This window comes from Epithele typhae, assembly GCF_022376455.1.
Source record: "Epithele typhae strain CBS 203.58 chromosome Unknown BXZ73scaffold_4, whole genome shotgun sequence".
NCBI classification, from domain to species: domain Eukaryota; kingdom Fungi; phylum Basidiomycota; class Agaricomycetes; order Polyporales; family Epitheliaceae; genus Epithele; species Epithele typhae.
The window spans coordinates 42,409-64,999 of record NW_025954195.1 but is presented as its reverse complement, the minus strand read 5'-3'; the positions used below and the strand labels follow the sequence as shown (position 1 = coordinate 64,999).

Below are 22,591 nucleotides of genomic sequence, written 5' to 3'. Positions count from 1 at the left end.
GCGCACGCTGATGAGCCCCATCCCGCTCCCGAAATGCCTTCCCTGAACCGACCTCCAGCACCCATCGGTATCGGTCCGTCCGTCGCAGCGCTTCTTTCGCAGCTGCAGGCGTCGTCTGGCGGACCCAGTGCGGCGCTCCTGCCTCCAGGCGAGACTTCGCACCCTTCGGACTCGGTACCCGGCCCCCCCTCGTATGCAGAGCCTCAGCCGACGTATACAAGCCCCGCAGGCCCTTCCTCTGGGGTCCAACCCGAGTTCGGTCCGGCTCTAGACCAGTCCTTGAAGCTGGACGCGCCAGCACCCCACACGCCCCCGCAAGATATGAGAACGTGCACGTTCCAGCAAGCGCTTCCCCACCTCGCGCGGCTAGCGGAAGATCCGGAGTTTCTCAAGGTGTTAACGGCAGTAAGTTCAATGCCCGATCGTACCCTCCACTCTCCTTCTCGTCTTATCTCGCCCTCGCGCCCTTCGCACGGGCGTGTCGATCTCCGCCCTACACGACGGGGAGCGCGGTCCGAAACGTGCTGAGCATGCATGTGCTGACGCCGTACCGGATCGCTGGGCAGATTCGGACAGAACAGACGGAGCTGGAGCGCCAACTCTGGAAAGAGCGCCTCGGTATCCAGCGCAAGCACGAAGACAAGGTCAGAGCTGCACGTACACAGTGAGTGCTATTGGTCCGCGCATCTCGGGTCTTTTGGGCACGTTCCTTTCCTGGTCGACTATCCCCGGCAGGCATTTCCATGCCTCCACGGGCCTACGGCAATCCGTCCCTCCGGCGTGCTGTTGCTACGACTCTGGATTTGGTCCGATGATCCTACGGATTCAATCGCTAACTCGTGCAATCCTTCCATTCAACTCTGCAGAGCGAGTATTGTCGGTGTGACCGGTTTCACCCAATACGAAGCCGACGTGAGGCCTTCATTCTCTCGTTCTATGTTCACATCTGATGTGCCGTCTGATCACCCCCGCACGTTTCCCGGCCTCGCTTTCCACGCGTCCATCTTTTGGCTACACCTCGATCGTGGCCCCGCCACGTTCTCGCTCTTCGCACCTTCGGCGACATTGTCCCCGTCTCGCTTCGCCTCACCCATATCATGGCGCACGCGCCGGCCACGTAGTCGCTATCGGCCACTTTCCGTGCAGAGCTTCGTCGCTTCGACCGCGACCGCGCCCTGCCCGCATGGGATGGTCTTGTGGCAAGGCAGCAGGCCGCGCTCGAGGGCTGGCACGCGCCCGCGATGTTCCTCACCTCGCACGGCCCGGACCGCGAGGTGCGTGCGCCCACACTCATTTCGGACTCCGAGTCTTCCATGCGCCACGCTTGTGTGTTCCTTGCTTCCACGCGCTGAGACTGGCTCGAGCTGCGTTCACTGACGCCCAACTCTGCCCCCATCCCCGCCCCTGTGCCAACTTGACACACGCACGGACGGAACACCGACGCTCGACGGCCGCCGACACGACTCGGATTCCAATTGCCGTCACCTCCGGGATCTGATCTGGACAATGGTGATGGCCGAACCGTGTCGTGTCCTCTCCCATCCATCTCGATGCGCCCACCCTTCTGCTCCCGCATCGGACGCAACAGCGCCAGCAACAAGTCATTCAAGTGCTCGCCGGACTGGTCGCCGGACGCGGTGCCGCAGGCGCTTGATCTCGGTCGTTCAAACGTTCAGACTTCAGATGCGCAGAGAGAATGGAATGGAGTTGGGGGACTCTACCACGGCGGACGCAGGCTATTCTAGGACTAATCGTACGTGTTCGCGCACAGCTCGCAACTCACCCGTTCGACGTCTTTCACCGCCCCCCCCCCCCCGTTCGCGACGGGTTCGGTTGCAGATCCCGTGCGCGGTGTCGTCGGCGACCGTGCCCCCGCGTTCCTCAGCTCTGTATGTTCTTCCTGTCAACTACCAGTCGCTGATTGACGCGCGAGGCCCTCCACTGTGATAAGATGAGATCCGTGGGCGCACCGTGAAGACCGGCTTCGGGCGGTCAGGCTGTTCCCGACACACATTCCAGCGCTGCCGGGCGGCGCCACAAATGCGAACAGGTCGAGCTAGCTGCGCTCGACGGCCGACAGACTCCTGACCGGGACCCAGTGGCCGGTGCGCTGCACGGGCCCCGTCCGCGGCCGGTCAACCCGCAGTTCGCTCCTCCCCGACCCGCATCCAGGCTCCCGGATCCTCGCTCCCGGCGGCCCCATCGCGCACGCCAAGCGAGTGCGCCGCTCCAAGCACCGCAGTGAACGGGGCCTCTAGTGCGCCCCTGTCTGCATACGCACGCTCGCGCGCCGCGGGCCGCGGATGCACGACGGGCCGCGGACGGAGTTAGCGCACGGCTGCCCCCTGTTGTGGGTGCAGCGGTCAAGCCAGGGCCTGGCCGCTTGCACCGCAACGGCGCACCGGCGATCGACGCTGCTCTCGCGTTTAGAGTGCGCGCGGGCGGTCGGTCTCGGTCGTGTGGGATCGAGGTCCAGTGCAGCTCGCAAGGTGTGGCGCCGAGGGCGATCGGCGCGCGCCGGTCACTGCACCGCACCGACAGCCAAAGCAGCAGCTGGGCCTCGACCGCGATCGGAGCCGCGACATACGTCCGTCCGACGCCCGAGCCTGGTTCGTCTGACCGGGCGCGCGTGGAGCGGCGCAGATGCGGAACTCATGATGACTGTCTGCCCGACGTCAGCTCAGCCAAGCCCGCGCTGCAACGCGGGCGGCCGGGCGACGCGATCGCGAGTCGACGCTCAGGGGCTCCGGGAATTGCGGCGGTTCGAAATGCTTATTGGGTGTGCGCTCGCGGCGCGCGGGGCGCGACGTTCGTTACCAAGCGGGGCGAGGGGCAATTATGAGTGGAAGGGAAAGCATCTCGCCCGCAGGATATTGCAGTGTCGGCGCACAAATTGAGGCTGCGCGCACCACTTTCGGGCATTAACCTTCGGCGTCGGGTGCCAAGTATCGAGCGGAGGCATTAGATGGCGCTGCATTGCGATCGAGACCGGCCGCGGTGCCTCATAAGCTCATTAGCGTAGGACGATGAGTAGTTCATAGCACTTGTCCGAAGTTGTGGAAATTGGGTGGAACCAGGCGTACGGAGGTCCTGAGCATCTGTGCGAGTCAGCATGTTATCATGAGCTTCCTAAGCTGATCAGAAACATCGAGGTGATTAGACGTGTCGTGCACGTGATGAAGTCGGAGTGAGTTCGAGATATTCACTTCATAGCAAAATGGGTATGGAGGGTACTATGCTGTACTCAAAGCTAATTAATTGAACCTGGAAGTTGACGGATCCGGAAAAAGAGGTGCAATCGACGTTGTACAGCAATATGACTATGGCACGAGTAGATGTACGCCGCAAGGCTCAGCCATTTGTACATTGCGGTAGGGTGAAACTTTGCGCCACGATGGGCATCTACAGAGCGTCATGAGCGGGGTAACAGAGACGGGAAGCAAGAGAACAGTTCAAGGAGCAGGTCGAGAGCATTCAACACTTGTGTTATGACGTCACACTGTGTTTGCCAGACTCGGGGTGCGGTTCGGAGTCAGATCAGGGACCGGCTTTTTGCATCCTTCCAGAATCCACATGAGGCACACCGTTGACATAATAACGGTGAGTGCTTGTCCAGATCACGCCGAGGCCTGACGTTGCCTAGATGGCGGTGATGCCACCACACATTTGAGCAGTCGCACAAGGCCCTCCCGCATGCAGCCACAGGTGGAAATGAATGCTTCATTGATGTAGGCGAGACCGCAAGAGGCAATACGTGTGTTGGCTTCTGCGACGCGTACCAGCCTGGGAGGCGCCCTGAGGCGGATGTAAATTGCGCGAGCGCCCTGGGCCAGAAGCAGCGCTAGAAGAGAGCCTGGTTCTTGTGCGCGGAGGAGAGAGCGGGATGTGACGAGTGCAGGGCGGGATCTGTGCGCGGTGGGCACACTTGCCCTTCTAGGCGGTTGGCCAGCGGATGGGGCCTGTTTGAGTGAGCCTAAATGAACGCTAAACGCAAACGACGACCCGACCCGTTCACCGCGCACCGTCTCGCCGCCCATCTCCGTCCACCTCTCGGCCTGCCGTGTCTCGTCTTGGCGCCCTGCGTGTTCTGCTTGATGAGAAGATTGAAGCGGGGAGCGGAGGGAGCAGGAAGGGGCGCCGGACCTGGTGTGCATGTGGATAGAATTATACGCGGGTCGGTTATGGCAGGACGCATCACTAGCGAGCGTTGGCTGGCGATGTCCGTGACCCCCTGAGTCCGTGCATAGTCGGTTGTGAGCTAGTGTATCCTTTCCACTCTCTCCTCCCCGCCGCGCCGCCCCCGCCATGCCGTTCGTCGACCTCGTCAACACCAACGACTACGCCTCCATATGGTACACTGCCAATTCCCCTGCCGGCACCGTCAGCGGCTTCGATCCCAGGAAGCCCACTCTCGTCATGCTCCATCCCACCTTCCTCGATTCGACCTGGACACACCCCCAAATAAACGATAACCGCCTGAATGCCAACTTCAACATCGTTGTCTTCGACACTCGTATCACTGGCAAGTCCCTCTACAGGCCCAGCGGGCGCTATGATCTCTGGGTCGTCGCTGCAGACCTCGCCTACTGCTTCTACGTGAGTCCGCTCCCTTGCCCCCACACACCACCGCGCAGCACCTGAGCTTCTTCCCCCCTTCTGGCGCCCCTCGCGCGCGTCCAGCACCTCCAACTGCCCCCCGCCCACATCTTCGCGCCCGAGCTCCTTGGTCTCGCCGCCTTGCGCTTCGCAGCCCTGTACGTCCACCCTCAGCCACCAATCTGTGGCCCACTGATCGACCGTGCCACGCGCAGCTTTCCAGAGCTCTGCCTCAGCCTGACGCTCTGTAACGTCACGCCGCAAACAGAGTGCGTCCCCACACACCACGTTCCCTTCCCGCGACGCGCGACATCAGCCTAACGGGCCACCCATCACAGACTCAAGTCCATCTTTGATGCCTTCGAGGAGCTCAGCCACCTGTGGTGCTATGCGGAGGACCTGGAGTCCTTCGAGACGGCGTGCAAGGAAATGGTCAACTGCTACGCTCAGGTGCGTCGTGGCGGACTCCATGTATGCGCGGTGTCGCTCAAACCCTCCTGCAGGACGCACATCCAGATTTCATTGATGAGGTGAGTGCATCGCGATGATCACGCGAATCTCTTCTTATGGGCGCTGTGCTCTAAGCTTGTGGCGCACTGGGAAGTACATTATCCTCCGTTCCGACGATCACACGTTATTCAAAATGTCAACCTTATCCTTAATGTGAGCCGTTCATTTTGTTTGACGCACATCACATCCGAGCCCACTCTGCACAGCGGACACCCATGTCGGCACATGAACTCGCTAATGTTCGCTGCCCGGTCCTCATCATCCAAGTTAGTGCCATCTTCTGCTGCGAAGGTCCCTGAGTTGATGGATCGTCAGGCCGAGCGAAGTCAAACACATCCCATGGAGTACGCGCAACAGCTTCGACAAGCGTTGGTCAATGCTCCAGACACCGCACAGCTCTTCACAGTGAAAGGTGAGTGTCCTCTCGCCGTGCACCATCGGAGATAGCCTCATATATATTTGGTCTAGCCACGCATGGTTACCTCAGCCTGCTCTCCTCTTCTATCGTAAACCAGGTCCTCAACAAATTCCTCACGCGGCAGCAATCGGCGCGGAGCGACCTATTTGCTCCAGAGATACCTCTACTAGAGCGGATGCAGATGGCACTCGACCTCCTCGCCGAGTTCCGTGACGACCCATCAATATCGGAACGCGATGCCAGCTCACCTCTGTCCTTTTGCTGCGTAACGGAAGAAGTCCGCAAAAGCCAGGAAGACCTGTACAGCCTTTATCGCGAAGGCGAGCAGAACGCGCTGTCGCCGTTGGCACCTGACGGCCGCCCGCTGCGGAAGTACGTACTTCGTCGCTGCGGACGGCGTGAGGCAGGAAAATTGACGTGTTTCGCGGTCTTACCAGATACTCAGAACGAAAAGACGAGCATTGGCTGGATTCGAGCACGGACGGCTTCTCTTACTCCAGTATGTGTTTGCGCATGTTGCAGCTGAGTCCACGAGGAGATGCTAATTATGCCTCGCGGTGCAGACATCAAACAGCCCGGATCTGGAAAGGACAAGAAGCGTCCTGCCGTGCGTCGACCAGTCGCACCCGTCGAAGAGGCTTCGGTCATCTTCATGCCCTCGGAGCCAGTCACGCAGGAAGCGCAGCAGGTCGCGCGTATCCGTCGTGCGACGGTCCTCCCACAGAGCCCCGCAGACAAACACGTCATCAAGGGCTCGATGGCGAAGGTCATCGCGTCCGGCGCGGGGACGAGCTTGCAGCGCCGTCTATTGCGAGGATGAGACCGGTCCCGAGGGCTCTTCTTTTCCAGGACATTCGCGCCGCCGGTCCGTTCATTTGTTTATGGCCTGACCCCACACCCACTCTCTCTTTCTTTCCATCCTTTGTATAACTATGACCACACGATGTCTATATCCCGATGCCCCGTGACGCCGCGCGTGCACATGGCTAAGTACCTACTGTACACCCTGCTTTATTCTCCTCTGCTTATCTCTCTGCTCGTCCGTCCGTCCGTTTGTCTTTCATCCTGCTTCGCAGCTACGCTCTGTCCAGTGCACGTCGGATACATCATCTCTTTCTACCTGCTTGTTTTGCGGCCCCCTCGTTCGCTTTCCCATTCTCCTGCCTACGTCTAGACGGAAAAGTATACTGTACATACATAACGCTCGTTGTGCTTACATATGTTGATACAACTAGTAATAACATACTCGCTATCGTATGCGCGTCCCCCCTCCCTCTTCATCTTCAAGAGGTTTGGACGAGGTGTCACTAGTACTCGTACGCCAGGGTCTGAAACGTCCGGTCAGGCCGCTCCTGACGGATCGGAATTAGGGCCAGGGCTCACTGAGACTGCAGAGGACGCGCTGTGCGCCAGATAGTCTAACCAAAAGCATCGGATTACATTTCATTGATACACGCACGCATCGAACGGTCGTATGTACTGAGGAAATTCTCTAGTGTGGTTGTGTGGTAATAAAGCGACGGAGCTTGACCGAGAGCCGTGGAGAGCCAGGGAGAGAGAGCAGCATCAAGCAACTTGTCGAAATCCCGGAAAGAGGAGGGGGGAGCGTCCGTGGAGGCAGGAGCATCAGGATCGTCTATAGATGCATTGATGGCAACCGCACCGCGGCGGTGGTCCCCTCGTCGTGTGTTGTGCGCGCCGCGGCGCGCGGGCTTGTTTAGAGGCTACCCTCGATCATCTTCGCCTTGTAGTAGCGCACCATCTCCTCGAGGCCCATGCGGACGGTCCAGCGCGGCTGCCACTCGAGCACCTCCTTCGCGCGCGTCGTGTCCGGGCGGCGCTTCTGCGGGTCGTCCATGGGCATCGGCTTGTGGATGATGCTCACGCGGCGCTCGGGCGGCTGGCCGTCCTCGGTCTGGACCTTCTCGACGATCTCGCGGACGAGCTCGGCGAACTCGCCGATCTGGAACTCGTCGCCGTTGCCGATGTTCACCGGCCGGGTCTCGTCCGAGTTCATGAGCGCGATGAGGCCGTCGACGAGGTCGTGGATGTACTGGAAGGAACGCGTCTGCTTGCCGTCGCCGTAGACGGTCATGTCCTCCCCGCGGAGGGCCTGGACGATGAAGTTGGAGACGACGCGACCGTCGTAAGGGTTCACTGTGATCGATGTCAGCATGCAGCATGGTACGGGCTTGTGAAGCCGAGCATACTGCGGGGGCCTAAATTGGGACGTTGTGAGCAGATGGCCGACAAACAGAGAGTTTGATGGCCTACCGTAGGTATTGAAGATACGCGCCACACGGACATCAACGCCGTCCTGGCGGTGGAAGCCGTATGTCAGGGTTTCCGCGACGCGCTTGCCCTCATCATAGCATGCACGGGGCCCAATGGGGTTGACGTGACCCCAGCTGGAAAGCCAGTAAGGTTCTGCGGATGGGATAGGGGACGTCACACTGACTAGTCCTCGGGCTGCGGGTGAACCTCGGGGTCACCGTAGACCTCTAATAGCAATGAGACGGCAGCCTTCACGCATGAGGCGAAAACGCACCTGAGGTCGAGGTGATGAGGAAGCGGGCCTTGGTACGCTTCGCAAGACCAAGCATGTTCAAGGTGCCCATGAAAGACGTCTTGATCGTCTTCACGGCATTGAACTGGTAGTGCGGCGGAGAAGCAGGACAGGCAAGATGATAGATCTCTACAGTTTCGGGATTAGTTCGCCCAGCTGCAGTGGGACCAATGACACGACGCACGGTCGCATTCGATCATGAACGGCTCGACGACATCGTGACGGACCATCTCGAAGTTGGGTGGCCGATCCAGTGGCTGACAGTCGTCTTGGAACCGGTGAAGAAGTTGTCGAGGACGGTGACTTCATGGCCAAGAACCATCAGGCGGTCGACCAGATGAGAACCGACAAAGCCGGCGCCACCGGTGACAAGGATGCGCTTGCGCAGGGAGGGCGCGAGGAGTTTGACGGGGGGGAAGCGGGAGAGGGTAGTGTAGGAGATAGATTGGGTGTCGGGATGGAAGATAGATTTAGATTGATACGCGCCATACGCCCCGGTGAACTTGGCGTGTTCAGTCTCCTCTTCCTGGATCTCGGAGTGGCCATTTTGGCCGGGCGCAGCGGTGATAACGTAGTGGGGGCGGAGGTAGAGAGCGCGGAGGACGTCTAGGGGGACCTCACAGTCGAAGCCGAATCTCTGGAAACCAACAGTAGAAATGACATTTCCGGTCTTGTCAAGAGTGCGGATCTGAGGAGGGAACTATGAGCACCACAAGGCCACCAGGAGGAGGTGAGGTTATTTGTGGTGTGCAATGTCGAAGGGGAACGGGACGGTATGTCTCGCATCAGATGGAGGGCGACGAGTGAGGGAGGGCAGGCGGGGAGGCACATACCGGCGCGACAGAAGATGGAGTGGACTGGACAGACATGGCGGGGGAGGCGACGCGGGCGACGAGGCCGGGGTTGGGCGGGGGAGGTACTTATACGAGAAGAGGCGGCCGCTCGCGCGCGCTCAAATTCAGTAGACCGTCGCCAATTGCCCGGCGCGGCCCTGCCGTCGCATCGCATCGATCGCCCGTCCAAGAAAAGTTCTGCGCCAGCGTCCGTGCATACACCCGCTTTCCCCGCGCCCACCATGCCCAAAGCCCCCAAGGCCCCTGCGAAGCCCAAGCACGACCCACTTCACGTCCAGCTCGGCGAAGACGAGGTGCACGCAAAATACGGCCGCGTCTCCCAGCCAGGCCGCCGCCGAAAATCGCGCGCAAAGGACGACGAGGAAGAGGCCGGAGAAGTCTGTTCACCGCCATCACGGTCCACCATAGCCTCCTCATCTTTTCTTCCATACGCAGGCTATTCTCGACCCAAAGACCTCGCGCCGCATATTTGAGCTCGCGCGCGACCAGCAGGACGAATTCGACGACAAAGAGCTGGACGACGAAGACGAGGACGAGGATGAAGCCCAGCGGCGCTTCACCGCACCTCGCGGTCCTTCGTTTGAAGATGAGGATGACCTCGACCTCGACCAGTTTGAGAATGATGACGAAGAGGAAATTGATGAGATTGTGAGTAAGAGAGCGCAGTAAACCTCACAGGCTGATGACATGCTCGCCAGGAAGTTGATGAAGATGACATGAGGGCCCTTGACGCTATGCTCCCGCCCAATATCGGTGACCGGAGAACACTGGCTGACATTATCTTCTCGAAACTTGAAAACCTGGAAGCGGGGTCACCCGACGTCGCGCGCGACAAAGCTGCCGGTCTGTGTAAGCGATTTGTTACTGGTCAGCAGCATTGCTCAGGACTTTGGCAGACCCAAATCGTGCGCCAGATCCGGCGGCCGGACTCGATCCGAAAGTTGTGGAAGTGTATTCAAAGTATGGCTCATATCTGTTGAAACTGGCACGACGTCCCCTCACTAGAGCCCCAGAGTCGGTCAAATGCTGACCCGATACAAATCTGGCCCGCTTCCAAAGCCATTCAAAATCATCCCTTCTCTGCCCCAGTGGGCCCGTATTTTGTCGCTCACACACCCGGAAAACTGGTCACCACAAGCATGTCATGCTGCGACACGGATCTTCATATCGCAAATGAAGCCGCCTCAAGCACGTTGTTCCTTGAAGTGGTGCTGCTGGATGCAATACGTGAAGATATTCGGCTCACGCGGGAAGGCGCGCGCAAAAACAAGAACCATCGGAAGCTCAATGTGCACTTCTACGAGAGTCTCAAACGCTCAATGTACAAGCCTGGCGCGGTGTTCAAGGGGATCGTGTTCCCGCTCTTGAGCGTGCGTAGCCCTGGATTCAGACTTTTGTTTGTAACGCCGGTTGTGACCCTGAGCATTCTAGACTGGTTGTACATTACAAGAGGCTGCCATTGTCGCGTCGGTTCTCGCGAAAGTAAAAATCCCGCTCGGCCACTCGGCGGCCGCTCTCATGCGACTCGCTAATATGGACTACTCGGGTGAGCTCACATCACAATTGTATCTGAACTATCTCGGCCTCACACGGCTTGTTACCAGGCGCCAACTCGTTGTTCATTCGGGTGCTTCTCGACAAGAAACATGCGCTGCCGTACAAAGTCGTGGACGCACTTATCTTCCACTTCATCCGTCTCTCTAACACGTACAAAGCCCGGAAAGCGGGTGACGCGGAGAAGCTCCCCGTGCTTTGGCATCAGAGCCTCCTCGTGTTCTGCCAAAGGTATGTCATGGGTCTTCCCCCGATGAACACGAAACTGACGTGTTTCCGCTCGGTAAGATACGCAGCAGATTTGACACCGGACCAGAAGGACGCCCTGCTGGATGTCATACGTGTGAACCCACATCCTCAAATCAGTGCGGAGGTTCGCAGAGAGCTTGTCAACTCTGTCGAGCGAGGGGCTCCGAGACCTGATGCAGACGGGGACGTCTCTATGGCATAAGAATATCTTACCTAGTGTATTGTACCGATGTTGTTGTTTATCGGTTTCATCTCCTACAAGGAAGCCAAAAGTACTGAAAGAGGTAGTATAGCGGCACTGCGCAGAGTTTCCGACTTGTCCTGGTACTATACTTGTATCATACTTTTGATCTGTGACACTCATAGCTAATGCTTATGCCTTCGTTTCTTCTCCTCCTTGGGTGCAGAGCGAATGGCGCCGAGTACATCTTCCAACCCCGCGGCGCCCCCACGCTCTTCTCCGTCTTCGTCTCTCCTCCGCTTCTTCTTACTCTTCTTCTCCCCCTTCTCCCCGCTTTCCTTGGCTACCTTCCGCCCGCCCTCCCGACCCCATCCTCGCTAGGCCGAGCCTGAGCATCCCTCGCAGCAAGCTCGGCCTTCTTGACCTTGCCACCAAGCGCGCCAAATACTTCGTCAATCTCGTCTGGCCGCCGCCCGTCTTCTTCCCCTTCCCCTTCCTAGACGCATGTCCCTCATCGTGTCTTCCAGTGCAGATGCGGGCTGATCCTTGGCCTTCGAGCCGACTTGGCTCCGCTTCTCCTCCGCTCCGCGCCTCATGTCCGTGCTTTGCGCGGGAACCGTGCCCGTAGCGTCTATCTGCGCCCGCTGCCGCTCTTTCTCCTCCGCCTGCATCGCCTTCCAACGCTCTGGATCGCGCTGGAGGACGTGAAGCGCGAGGCCGCGTACAAAGAACTTGCCGAAATACGAGCCGGCGAGCGCGGCGTGATGCGGCGCGGCGGCGCGCGCGATCTTCTCGCGTAGGTAGGGGTCCGCGGCGGCGAAGAGCCGCTCTCCGACACGAGAGCCGATGCGGTCGTCGACGAGCGCGGGGAGGTACGGGAGGAGCGTAAGCGTGAGCGTGCGGCGGGCTTTGGGAGGGACGGTGGTGGAAGTGAGGAGGGCGTCGAGGATGCGGGAGGAGGTGGGGTGGTGGGACATCTCGATGAGGGTCTCTGGCGAGGAGGTGCAGATGCTGTTATGTGCGAGGGATCAGTGGGGGTAGATTAGAAGCCGAATGTGTACACACCTATCGAGTACGATGTCATTGTGGGGAGAAGGTAGCCTGAGGATTGATTGTAGGAGGACCGCACCTTGAGTCTTGGGCTCTAAGGGATCCTCGGTCTTCCTCTTTTTATGTCGGGGCTCTCCATCACGATTACCCTCTGTGGCCTTGCTTGCCGACTCCGATGCACGAGCGTAATCCTGTAAAAGAATACGTGAGCACGGCAGCGACAGGCTCGCGGAACATACTACTGACCTCAGGACTCAGCAGTCGCAAAATGCACTGAACATGTGTAGACTTGTCCTCTGCACCATCTAGTTCGAACGCGCTAGAGATGAGCTGTAGAACATCAGTCAGTCGTCATTGAAGAGCAGGACTAGCCACATACAAGCACAACTTCTTCAGCACCACCCTGCACTATGCATGCACGGTCGACGAGTGCTCGAAGGACACCGATGCGAGCATTCTCTGTCAAGAGAAATGAGATTTAGTGTGAGGGCGTATTGACTGTTACTCACTGACAACTTTCGTCGCGACGTTTCTTATTTCATCCACAGCTGAAACCAGCTGCTCGGCTGTTAGTCGTTCGAAGGCTTTCGCGACTACGAAGTTGGCCACAGGATGTACGCCTAACTTGTGCAACTTTCCCATGAAATAGGTCTTCCACAAGACATCGAATACACGCTGCGGTGATCGTTGGACAAGGGCCTCGAGAAGATGAGATGCAGTAGGGTCCCGCAGGAGTGTCGTGAGATAGTCAGACTCTGGAGCGTCTGCCTCAGGATCGTTGTCTGCATCCAATGTCAGCAAAGATAGATGCGTCGTAATGGGGAAAACCTTACGAAGGGATGTGATCAGGCCGACTAAAGCATGATCCATGAGCGACCCTGGTGAGTCTGCCATTCCGTACGCCGCCTCTAGTTCGAGGAGCATCTATGCCCTTCCAGTAAGCACACCTTCATACTCACACGGATAATCGCTTGCCTGCAGGACTGGACTAGCAACCGGGTTGGCCGCCATTGCTCGGACCTCGTTCTCCCCTAGCGATTCTCGTAGAGTTGAGGTGATGTTCTTGGCGGCTTTGCGGAACTCCTTGGGCGTGTGCTTGGCACTGTATTGCAGGGACCGCTGATTGTCTGTGAAAACGGATTTCATGGGACCTTGTCGAGCCTTGTACGCGGCGCTCTTCTTGGAACGAACTTTCCCTCCAGCGTCGCCAAGGTCATCAGCGGTGGACAGGACGTCCGGGGCAAGGACTTGTAAAAGGGTTCGAAGAACATGTGATGCAAATTGGTCCATAACAAGACTCGGCATTGAGGGAAGAAGCTCCTAAGAAGGAGAAGTTGAGTCGCACTCCCTGGCTAGCACATTGAACGTACCTCGCAAGCATCCAGGACCAACTGAGCAAACGTTCTGAGTTCTCCTGCGTCTTCTTCCGATTCTGGGATAGGAGGAAAGATCCCTCGCGTCTGCGGCTCTTAGGTTCCAAAAAAGAATGGGTAGGTGTTCGTAACGCACCTCTCGTGAGACGGTCTCGCTTCCGGTGGAGAGCAGAGTCTGGCATACATGGGATGCAAACCGGTGCTTGCTCAGTTGCTCAAGCCTGACGATCTGTGTTCAGTTCAGACGCGCTATTGAGCACGCAGGAGAGCTTCTACTCACGAGCCGCTCAAACGGTCCGTGAAAACACGGCGCGCGAAGTCGTCCATTGAATGGACCATGCGCTCAAGGATGGTAGAACAGTCAGGATCCGTCGCAAGCTGTTTTTCCTTCTCTGAAATTTCGCTCAAAGCAGCCATGAAGAAAAGGCGGCGGTCTGCACAGCGTTCGTTCAGAATCCCAGCCGGCACGATGGGTGCAACACACCTTCGTTTGGATCCACTTCCTCGTCCCCGTCCGGCTCAGGTGCCGCGTTCTGCCACTCCCGAATTTGCACATCCACCGTACGAAAATATGCCTTCACTTCGCTGTCGACGTAACCGAAGGGCGCATTCATGTCCACGGTGTCCTCGCGAGCAGGCTTGATCCAAGAAGGCCCCGCGTCCTCAACGACTTCTGAGGCCTCTTCATAGCGCGGTTCAGGAGCCCCATGAGAGTCTTGCTCTTCGTCGGCCTTCTTCTTGTGCTTCTTTCCTCTCTTCCGGTTTTCCCGAGGCATGGCGAGTTGGGTGAAGCAGCGAGATGGGAGAGGGAGAAATGTGATCGTGGGCAGCAGGCGCTAGAGGAAATTGAGCTCTCGAGTCGGGCCGGCGGAACGTCTGCAGATCTTGGACCTCGACGGCGACGATGCCTCCGCGAACTTGCGCTCTCTGCGACAACGCCCGCGCCATCCTAAAGCGGCCGAAGACTGGACAGCAAATTTGCAAGGAGTGCTTCTTCTATGTCTTTGAGACGGAGGTGCACAACACCATTACTGAGGCTCGTCTCTTCAACCGCGGAGATCGGGTAGCAATTGGCGCATCTGGCGGAAAGGGTATGTTCAGTCTCAGAGATTTGACGATTCAGAACTTACTGCACATTTTTTCAGACTCTACTGTACTTGCCCATGTAATGAAGACTCTGAATGAACGCTATGACTACGGCCTTGAACTCTTCCTCTTGTCTATAGACGAAGGGATCACTGGTTATCGAGATGACTCCCTGGAGGTGGGTGTGCCCAGTCGTAGTATAAGACCAACCTCTAAATGCACAATCACAGACTGTGAAGCGTAACCAACAGCAGTATAATATGCCACTGAAAATCCTATCATACGACGAGCTTTATGGCTGGACCATGGATGCTATCGTAGCTCAGATCGGCAAGAAAAACAACTGCACTTTCTGCGGTGTTTTCAGAAGACAGGCACTTGACCGAGGAGCTGCTATTCTTCATGTCGATCACATTGTCACTGGCCATAACGCGGACGACATTGCGGAGACCGTTCTCATGAACAGTGAGTGACGCCATGTTGGTTTCCAGTCTCGACTCATTCTATGTAGTCATGCGCGGCGACATCGCTCGTCTGGGTCGTTGTACTTCAATATGTACTCAAGGAGAAGACACGATCAAGCGCTCCAAGCCATTCAAGTACGCTTATGAGAAAGAAATTGTCATGTCTGTAGTTACTGTGAGTGAGCCAATGACAAAAGCTGACACATTTGTAGGTATGCGTATTTCAAGAAGCTGGACTATTTCTCTACCGAATGCATATACTCTCCCGATGCCTACAGAGGCCACGCTCGAGCATTTCTCAAGGACCTTGAGGCCGCACGTCCGAGTGCCATCATTGATATAATACATTCCGGAGAGGCATTCGAGATAAAAGAGGACGTTAAAGCTGCTCAGAAAACTCAGCGTGAGTACCCTTTGAACCTCGTTGTGCACGGCGGCTCATCCAGTTTTGCACGCTATCAGAAACCTGCCGACGATGCGGTTACATGTCAAGTAATGAACTATGCAAGGCTTGTACTCTGTTAGAAGGCCTGGAGCGCGGGATGGTGAATGCAGCAGTGGTGAGTCGTTATATCACGACTTGTCTTTGCGTTACAACTGATGATACGCATATGTTCAGACCGATAGAGCGAGGAAGAAGCTCGATGCCAATGGGCCTCAACCAGAAAATCTGCGCACCATTCCCTTGTTCCAACTGCCTCCAGGTAGAGTACAAGAGTCATCGTCCGTGGAATTGAGTGTGGCGTAGATTCCCCGTTTGACCATCATGTATCGTAGATTTCTAGAGTTGTATCTTTAATATCTCGCACGTAGCTGTACGCATCATCTGGAGCCATGCACTCTTATAATACAACATCGTGGCATCAAGTAGCGTCGTGGAGTCCGAAAACATCGGAACATAAGTAGCTTATGGGCGGCACACACCTGGGGAGACTGGCACACACCGTGATTCACGGACTACGGGTTGATCATGGCCATCGACGGGCTCATCATCCTCGACAACGCAGGGTGCGCTCTGACCTGTTTATCCACGCATGCATTTGCCTCTCTCACACTTAATGTCAAGGCGACCTATTGTACAGTCTGGCTTTCACCGATTTCCACCGGCATACCCCATTCTCCACATCGACGCTCTCAATTCCGCTCTCGCCGCTGCTTCACGACCATCAGACGTCGACACCGTGCTCTACGTCCCTGCACTTGATATTGATAATCCCAGCGCGTGCTGTCATATTCAAAGAGGAGAGCTGAGATATCTATGTCCCGTGAGCGGCGATGGTGCGTACTCGTTCACTTGGTGCAGTGGGCAGGCTCAGTAAAATCTATTACCAGTTGACCCACTGTATGCGCTGTCTTTCTTGCAAACCTTTGTCGACATTCTGCAGGAGTACTTCGGACATCTGTCCGCGGAGACTTTGAAAGACAACTTTGACACCGTATATCAGGTAGGTCCCGCTCCACAACTTCACGAACAGCCGCGGGACACGCCTACATAGCTCCTGGAAGAAACCCTCGATGCCGGCGGGCATCCTTTGACAACATCTCCCAATGCGCTGCGTGATATTGTCCTACCGCCTTCTCTTCTCCACAAAGTGCTTTCGGTAGCCGGCGTTTCTGGCCTCGCAAGTACCTCGTCCAACTCGCATCCCTTCGCTTCTCCAATACCTTGGCGAAAAGCGGGCGTGCGATACAACAACAACGAGATCTACTTTGATGTTGTGGAAGTGCTGGAGGCGATTGTGAACAAGTGAGTGATTCCATTTCTGCTCGCTGTCAACCGCGATCGAGCCAGGGCGTAGGAACGACACCCCAGTAACAAGTGCAGTATGGGGGCAGGTCAACACCAACTGCAAGTTATCAGGTAGCATATTCATCATCCTCCATGGAGGAATGTGTTTTGATAGGCGACCACAGGAACACCAGATCTTCTCCTGACGTTCTCAAACGCTGCTTCCTTGGTTGATTGCTCATTTCACCCATGTGTACGGTATGTTCCCTGCCCAATCGCTCCTCCTTTCTCTTCCTTTCATGTCTTCGGCGGCAAATTACCTCCTCACGAGATAGGCAAAGAGCATGACCAGAACTAGTCCCATGTTTTGGCCATGTTCTTTGCTTGGTTTGCTGAGATCCCAGGCCAAGACCGAGCAAGCGTGTCTATGGCCTGGTCGAAACCTCATCCACGATCCACAGCGAGTTCCAAGATTCATTATGCCTCCTTGGTATCGATTGGAACCAATACACGCAGACAACGATCACTCAAACTGTCTCGTACGTCGGTGCCGTTGATGGGCTGCAAAGTGCGAATCGTTCGCATTCTATCCCAGCCGGTGCTAGGCTTGATCCTTGCATGTGTAGTGACCGTAGCAGGGCCTTCAAAACTGCTCCAATTTGCAAGCAACTTACTCATGTTTGTCAACCCATAGTCTCGCACGCTGGACTCGCGACAAAGTGCTTTCGTTCGTACCTCCCGACGGCCGCTTCAAGCTCATGGACTACCGCTACTCCCCAGCTACCGCCTCCGCCATCGCCCAGTCCGCCATCCCGATCGCGCTCCGCCCGTCCGTGTCGCTCGACGGCCCGAACGGCGGCACCCTCGACCTCGCGCTCAACTCGCGCCTGACGACGCGCACGATGGAGAACGTCTGCGTAGAGCTTTACCTCGGCGAGGGCGCAACGGGCGCGAGCTGCGTGCTGACGCATAACGCGGCGTGGACGTTCAACCCGCGCACGAAGACGCTAGTGTGGGAGGTGAAGCAGGTGATGCCCTCGGCGACGTACACCCTCCGCGGGACGTTCACTTCGACGTGAGTGCCCCCAGCAGAGTTGACGGCTTGAGCTTACTGTTTTGGGGCTTTTCTAGGGCCGAGCATCCACGGCCTGCACGCGCGTTCCGCATCACGTTCGACCTCCCAGCGTACAACTTCTCGGCCATCAAGATTGAGCAGCTCAAGCTGACTGGAGAGTCGTACAAGCCTTACAAGGGTATGCGGGGGGCCTCGCGAGGCAACATCGAGTGGAGGTGGTGATCATTAGGGCTCGCGTGTACAAGTATTTGCTTCGAGGCCGTAGGGTCGCGCCGCTTGCGAGGAGAAAATGGACAGCATTAAGAAGTACTTTTGAGCTCTAATGACTATATGAAGATAAAAACTTGCGAGGTGCACATGGTACGAAGCACGAGCATAGTAACGATGTGTGGGCCGTGAACGTACGCACGTCTGGCTCTCAGCTGCCCTCCGCACGACCAGCTCGTCCTCTCCATTCCTGATAGCACCTTCCTACTCGATCATCCACGCAAGATATTCGTGTAGATGCGTTGGACCTTCTCCCAGTCGAGCACGGTCCAGAAGCGCTTCATGTACTCCTCCTTGCCCCACACTCCGTACCCGGCGCTGACCCACGCGTGCTCGTGCACGGACACGCACATGAGTGGGAACAGCGTCCTGCCTACGAAGCGCCCGCCCTTGGGCTGCGCCGAGTCGAAGGCGGCCTCAGCCATGCTCGGGCGCGGCAACGTCGACATGCTCCGCGCGTGTGGGTCCGCGGGGCTTGGGACCCCGCCCCCGATGGGTGCACCCGTCAATGGCGAGCTCGCGCCCGTCCCCGCGGATAAGAGGCGGTTGAGCGAGGGGTCCGTGGGCGAGGTGAACGCGGGTGCCTGGCCGTCGAGCTCGCTGAGAGTGAGCACGGGGTCGCCGACCAAAGCGCGGAACTCTTCCAGCGCGGCGGAGGTCTGGGAGGAGGCGACGAGGAGGGTGCCTGCGCCGAAGGTGGGGACGATGCCGACGCTGCCGGACTGGTCCATGACGAGCCAGAGCCAGCCAGAGGAGAACATGCCGAGGGTCGCGGCGGAGAAGGAGGACTGGAACTGTGCGAGGGAGCCGTAGTTGGTGCGGATGCGGGTGAGCAGGCCTGTGCCGGTGAGTGCGTGCTCGTGCGACGCGGCGTCCGCTGGGGGAGGTTTCTGAGAAGGAAGGGTGAGAGGTGAGAGAAACGCAGAGAGGAGACGACGCACTAGGCTGTCGAGGAAGAAAGAGTTGTTGAGGGCTTCTGATGCGTAGTTGAACTCGAGCACCTTGCTAGGATCCCTTGCTGCCTGCACAACGGTCTGGACAATGCTCTTGTTCTCGAACTCCGTACCTACAGAATGCCAGCCAGGAACTCAGAAGGGCGCGTCACAGAGAGCGAGGTGCACGCACCTCGAACGAGATCATTCAGCCTGTCCAACAGACCCTGCTGGTAGTCCTCCGAAATCATCTTCAATGCCGGCGGGGGCAAGAAGGTCCCCATGCCCTCCTCCACCGGATAGGCAAGCTGCTTGCGTGCGTGAAGTGCTCGTGACTGGACGCGACATGACCGTGCGCAGACGGCGGAGAGGCGCACAGTGCGCGATGTGCTTGCAGTAGCCCGGAGCCCAAACGCAGACATAGCGAGAGACGAGGGAGGGGACGGAGGCCGGGACGAGCACGCGAGGAGAGCAGAGTGACGGACACTGTGGGCGCCTCTGCCGAGTTTTCGACGCGTTTGGGCGTCTAGTCCGCTGCCTCTTTTGGACGGAGACTGCGCACACGCCGCCTGGGCTAAGTCCAGCTCCTCCACGTCGACGAACACCCTCCCCGCACCTTCCTTCGGTCTACGCTCCTTCATGGCCCCTCCCAAAAGCGCCGCCTCTGCGCCCAGCGCGGCATCCTCTGCGTCCGCGCAGAGCCCTCTCCTGACGCTCTGGAAGGCGTACTATGACACAACCTCCACGCGCCTCAAGACTATTGACGCGTTCCTGGTCTTCCTCATGCTTTCCGGCATCGTCCAATTCCTCTACTGCATCCTCATCACCGACTTTCCTTTCAACGCATTTTTGGCTGGGTATGTTCATTCGCGCATTGATGCTGTTGGAGCCGTTTATGAATGCGCGCTGCAATAGTTTCGCGAGCTGTGTAGGGCAGTTCGTTCTGGCAGCCTCACTCCGTTCACAAGTAAACCCGGCCAACCGGTCAGAATTCAAGGAGGTGTCACCAGAACGGTACGTCCATACGTCCTAGGCCCGAGTGCGCTTGGCACTCATGACATGCACCGTTGCAGAGCTTTCGCCGACTTCGCGCTGGGCTCTATCGTACTACACTTCTTTGTGTACAACTTCCTCGGTTGAATGGTGGAATTGAGGGAGATATATTGGAAGTGTGGGAGCGTGCGTGGCCGGACATACGTGTACATGGGCCATGTAACCAGGCTCATTATTATCCCATTTATCATCGTGGCCGGAATGAGTGGAGCGGAAAGCGTGTGCGATAGCGAACAGTGGAATGAGGGGTGACTACAATCCTGTCAGGAGTTGTTGCTGCGACGGAGTCTTGGTGCTCACGATAGTGTCCAGAGTAGGTCATTATGTGTCGTAAAGATTACTTCCTCTCAAATGAGGAAGAACGCTGGATGGTGTGTGAGACTCGCCAGTAGCCCGCGTAATGGGCATGGGACACGTACCCCAGCGATGACCACCGCGAAGTCAAATAGATATTCGCCTGAATGCCTGTTTTATAGACCATGCTTCCCCAGGAGGGCAGTGTGTGACTTACCGAACTCAAGATAAGTGCGAAGAAGCTCTGCAGGAGACCACAACCTCAATGTCCGCACAAACGATGACGATGAACGAAACTCACGGCGTACATCCTTGTTGGGCACATCAGAAAGTTTGGGGCTATGAAAAAAAACCGCCATGTTGGTACATGTTGACGTCCGAGAGGCTTATGAACATACGTTAGACCAGTAGTCCTCCTGATGCCCGCGAGGAAGGCGCTCAACAGGGCTGCATCGATGCCTAGGTGGATGAGGGTTCCGAACATGCTGGAAGGTATTGGCGAAAAGGAAGACGGCTGGTGGCAACGGTGTTGCTGAGTGGAAAAGTGGATGGGATAAGTGGCACACGAGAGGTCCGAAGGTGGGGGGTTTGGAAGGAGTGGTTGCCAGACGGCAGCTTAATGCCTTGGTCTCGGCCCGGCAGGCACGTGGTTGGTTGTACATAACACGGCCCGTGGCGCTCACTTGCAGCTCCTTCCTCCTACGGGTGCGGTCCCGTGCCCACGCGGGCGTCAAACGAACGCGGGATACGACCTTAGCCGTGTAGTCACATGTGCACCCTTTGTGACGCTCGGGGATAGGTTGAGCATAATAATTAATAATAATAAAGCAGCTCCTTCCTCCCATCCCTCACCAGCCACGGTCTATCAGTACATACTCCAGGAGAATGTGGAATGAGGCCGGCGGGTTCAAACTGCGGCCCTGTTAAACCGAGAGTCTTGAACGAACATGTCAGATTATGAACTTCGTCCGAACGTCGTATACGCGTGACCGCCACATCGAAGCCTCAAGCCGGTTGCTCTTCAACATACTCTTCCCGCTGCCAATAGTGACCCGACACGGATGACGGAGTACGACAGAACTGTCCTCCACGGCGATGAGAAGAGCTGGGAACGGGCCGCGCGAGCATGGCCGCGCCGTGAGTGACGGTGCGTTCCGATAGTTGCTGTTCGGCTTCTGGGACGCCAGCCGTGCACGCAGTGGGCGGGCAGACGCAGAGGCGACGCTCGGATATATGCTCGTCGTGATCGACGCGCTAGAGAACCAGCAGCCGTAGGGAGGCGGGGGCGGCCGGCCGTTTGCAGTGGCAGGGGGTGGTGGTGCGTTCTTCGCTCGCGGCCGTGCTCACGCTGACATTCGACTCAGCCCCCGCCAGTGCGGCTTCTGCGCAACATCTCCAACTGGTTCTGCCTGGGGTGGATATTCTTCCAACAGGGAGCTGCTGCTGCGAGACACCGGGGTGGCGTTGACCAGTGACATATGTCCGAGCCGATACCATGATATTGCAGGGATCAGCTACATGATTCGTCCACTGCATTCTCGCGGTCGAAAGCCACCCGCGCGCCGATACACTTGTAATTTGGTAGTAGTTGAGTCGTACTCACCACCGCATCACAAAATACAATTCAGGTATAACGTGCGGAAGCGGTGCAGTTACTCTGCATGGAATGGCGAGTCCTCCCGAGAATTTGAACGTGGCGGAAGGCGATGCAGAGCGAAGTGAGATGGGAATTCAAATGAAGAGATGATATACACAGTGAGACGTGATGCGTATATGCCCCTAAGGATAAGCATCACAATACATGGGGCCGGCCGGGGAACGATATGGAAGCAACGATGAGCGCGTGGAGGACAGTATGGGGAGAGGTGCAATCACCTGGACCTCACATCAATCAGGTCCCCTTAGCCTGGGGCACGGGGGGGGGATGGCCCGGGCTAAGGAGACCTGAATCCGTGCTCCCGCGCATGTTTGAATAATGTCCTCAATAAACCCGAGGCAGTTTCCCTGAAGGGAAGTATTCGAACGCCCTCCCTTCCAAGTCCCCCAGCCCATCACGTGTCCCCATCCTTCAGATCTCCCATCAGTCCGCGTTATCTCTCCCGCCCCCGCACGCGTTATCTCCCGCGCCCACGCCCACGTTATCTCCCGCGTCGGCGCCGCGCGCCTCCCTGCCCCGCCACCCGTGCTCGCTGTGCCCGACAGTGAGCTCGCTGTCCCTGCACCCTGCCTCCCCCTCCGCTCCGTTTCCCTCCGTTCTTTTTGTAATCTACTTGCATTCACAATGCGCACCTAATGGTACACAATTCAATGGCCACACCTTCCTGGGTGTGCCTGCACTGA

General features: G+C 57.4%; 9 protein-coding genes across 9 annotated transcripts; 5 read left to right on the top strand and 4 right to left on the bottom strand.

The window, feature by feature from the left end:
- Nucleotides 1–33: 33 nt before the first annotated feature.
- BXZ73DRAFT_40638 (alpha/beta-hydrolase) lies at nucleotides 34–6,344 on the top strand (the record flags this gene model as incomplete). The annotated part of the gene is made up of 16 exons (XM_048018616.1): nucleotides 34–405; nucleotides 567–664; nucleotides 867–912; nucleotides 1,122–1,328; nucleotides 2,259–2,431; nucleotides 4,263–4,596; nucleotides 4,681–4,754; nucleotides 4,812–4,865; nucleotides 4,935–5,046; nucleotides 5,100–5,126; nucleotides 5,182–5,259; nucleotides 5,313–5,372; nucleotides 5,422–5,518; nucleotides 5,575–5,896; nucleotides 5,962–6,023; nucleotides 6,088–6,344. 16 exons carry the CDS (start codon nucleotides 34–36, stop codon nucleotides 6,342–6,344), a joined length of 2,373 nt encoding a protein of 790 aa, XP_047881827.1.
- Nucleotides 6,345–7,241: 897 nt separating this feature from the next.
- On the bottom strand, nucleotides 7,242–8,959 carry BXZ73DRAFT_97068 (NAD(P)-binding protein; the record flags this gene model as incomplete). Its single annotated transcript, XM_048027244.1, has 8 exons — nucleotides 7,242–7,681; nucleotides 7,735–7,743; nucleotides 7,799–7,932; nucleotides 7,983–8,025; nucleotides 8,073–8,219; nucleotides 8,275–8,296; nucleotides 8,353–8,778; nucleotides 8,924–8,959. 8 exons carry the CDS (start codon nucleotides 8,957–8,959, stop codon nucleotides 7,242–7,244), a joined length of 1,257 nt encoding a protein of 418 aa, XP_047881826.1.
- Nucleotides 8,960–9,165: 206 nt separating this feature from the next.
- BXZ73DRAFT_87449 (cell adhesion protein byn-1) lies at nucleotides 9,166–10,949 on the top strand (the record flags this gene model as incomplete). Its single annotated transcript, XM_048024569.1, has 9 exons — nucleotides 9,166–9,321; nucleotides 9,380–9,592; nucleotides 9,643–9,787; nucleotides 9,841–9,904; nucleotides 9,958–10,085; nucleotides 10,151–10,314; nucleotides 10,376–10,490; nucleotides 10,549–10,729; nucleotides 10,787–10,949. 9 exons carry the CDS (start codon nucleotides 9,166–9,168, stop codon nucleotides 10,947–10,949), a joined length of 1,329 nt encoding a protein of 442 aa, XP_047881825.1.
- A 164-nt stretch (nucleotides 10,950–11,113) lies between these two features.
- Nucleotides 11,114–14,127, bottom strand: BXZ73DRAFT_40495 (ARM repeat-containing protein; the record flags this gene model as incomplete). Its single annotated transcript, XM_048018589.1, has 13 exons — nucleotides 11,114–11,266; nucleotides 11,296–11,424; nucleotides 11,492–11,939; nucleotides 11,994–12,136; nucleotides 12,192–12,308; nucleotides 12,358–12,437; nucleotides 12,488–12,760; nucleotides 12,812–12,902; nucleotides 12,924–13,298; nucleotides 13,349–13,438; nucleotides 13,488–13,572; nucleotides 13,632–13,785; nucleotides 13,836–14,127. The coding sequence occupies 13 exons, from the start codon at nucleotides 14,125–14,127 to the stop codon at nucleotides 11,114–11,116; spliced, it is 2,430 nt and encodes an 809-aa protein (XP_047881824.1).
- A 128-nt stretch (nucleotides 14,128–14,255) lies between these two features.
- BXZ73DRAFT_40186 (cytoplasmic tRNA 2-thiolation protein 1) lies at nucleotides 14,256–15,649 on the top strand (the record flags this gene model as incomplete). The annotated part of the gene is made up of 7 exons (XM_048018525.1): nucleotides 14,256–14,442; nucleotides 14,497–14,615; nucleotides 14,668–14,902; nucleotides 14,949–15,063; nucleotides 15,114–15,304; nucleotides 15,364–15,461; nucleotides 15,521–15,649. The coding sequence occupies 7 exons, from the start codon at nucleotides 14,256–14,258 to the stop codon at nucleotides 15,647–15,649; spliced, it is 1,074 nt and encodes a 357-aa protein (XP_047881823.1).
- Nucleotides 15,650–15,871: 222 nt separating this feature from the next.
- BXZ73DRAFT_40489 (clathrin adaptor mu subunit) lies at nucleotides 15,872–17,927 on the top strand (the record flags this gene model as incomplete). The annotated part of the gene is made up of 8 exons (XM_048018586.1): nucleotides 15,872–15,909; nucleotides 15,968–16,179; nucleotides 16,234–16,346; nucleotides 16,398–16,648; nucleotides 16,701–16,762; nucleotides 16,816–16,888; nucleotides 17,325–17,705; nucleotides 17,762–17,927. 8 exons carry the CDS (start codon nucleotides 15,872–15,874, stop codon nucleotides 17,925–17,927), a joined length of 1,296 nt encoding a protein of 431 aa, XP_047881822.1.
- A 257-nt stretch (nucleotides 17,928–18,184) lies between these two features.
- BXZ73DRAFT_87445 (Manganese/iron superoxide dismutase) lies at nucleotides 18,185–19,326 on the bottom strand (the record flags this gene model as incomplete). The annotated part of the gene is made up of 3 exons (XM_048024568.1): nucleotides 18,185–18,862; nucleotides 18,914–19,038; nucleotides 19,098–19,326. 3 exons carry the CDS (start codon nucleotides 19,324–19,326, stop codon nucleotides 18,185–18,187), a joined length of 1,032 nt encoding a protein of 343 aa, XP_047881821.1.
- Nucleotides 19,327–19,543: 217 nt separating this feature from the next.
- Nucleotides 19,544–20,044, top strand: BXZ73DRAFT_97062 (defender against cell death 1; the record flags this gene model as incomplete). Its single annotated transcript, XM_048027243.1, has 3 exons — nucleotides 19,544–19,761; nucleotides 19,820–19,918; nucleotides 19,978–20,044. 3 exons carry the CDS (start codon nucleotides 19,544–19,546, stop codon nucleotides 20,042–20,044), a joined length of 384 nt encoding a protein of 127 aa, XP_047881820.1.
- A 250-nt stretch (nucleotides 20,045–20,294) lies between these two features.
- BXZ73DRAFT_97061 (DUF1748-domain-containing protein) lies at nucleotides 20,295–20,735 on the bottom strand (the record flags this gene model as incomplete). Its single annotated transcript, XM_048027242.1, has 5 exons — nucleotides 20,295–20,321; nucleotides 20,377–20,414; nucleotides 20,469–20,495; nucleotides 20,553–20,590; nucleotides 20,650–20,735. 5 exons carry the CDS (start codon nucleotides 20,733–20,735, stop codon nucleotides 20,295–20,297), a joined length of 216 nt encoding a protein of 71 aa, XP_047881819.1.
- Between the last annotated feature and the right edge of the window lie 1,856 nt (nucleotides 20,736–22,591).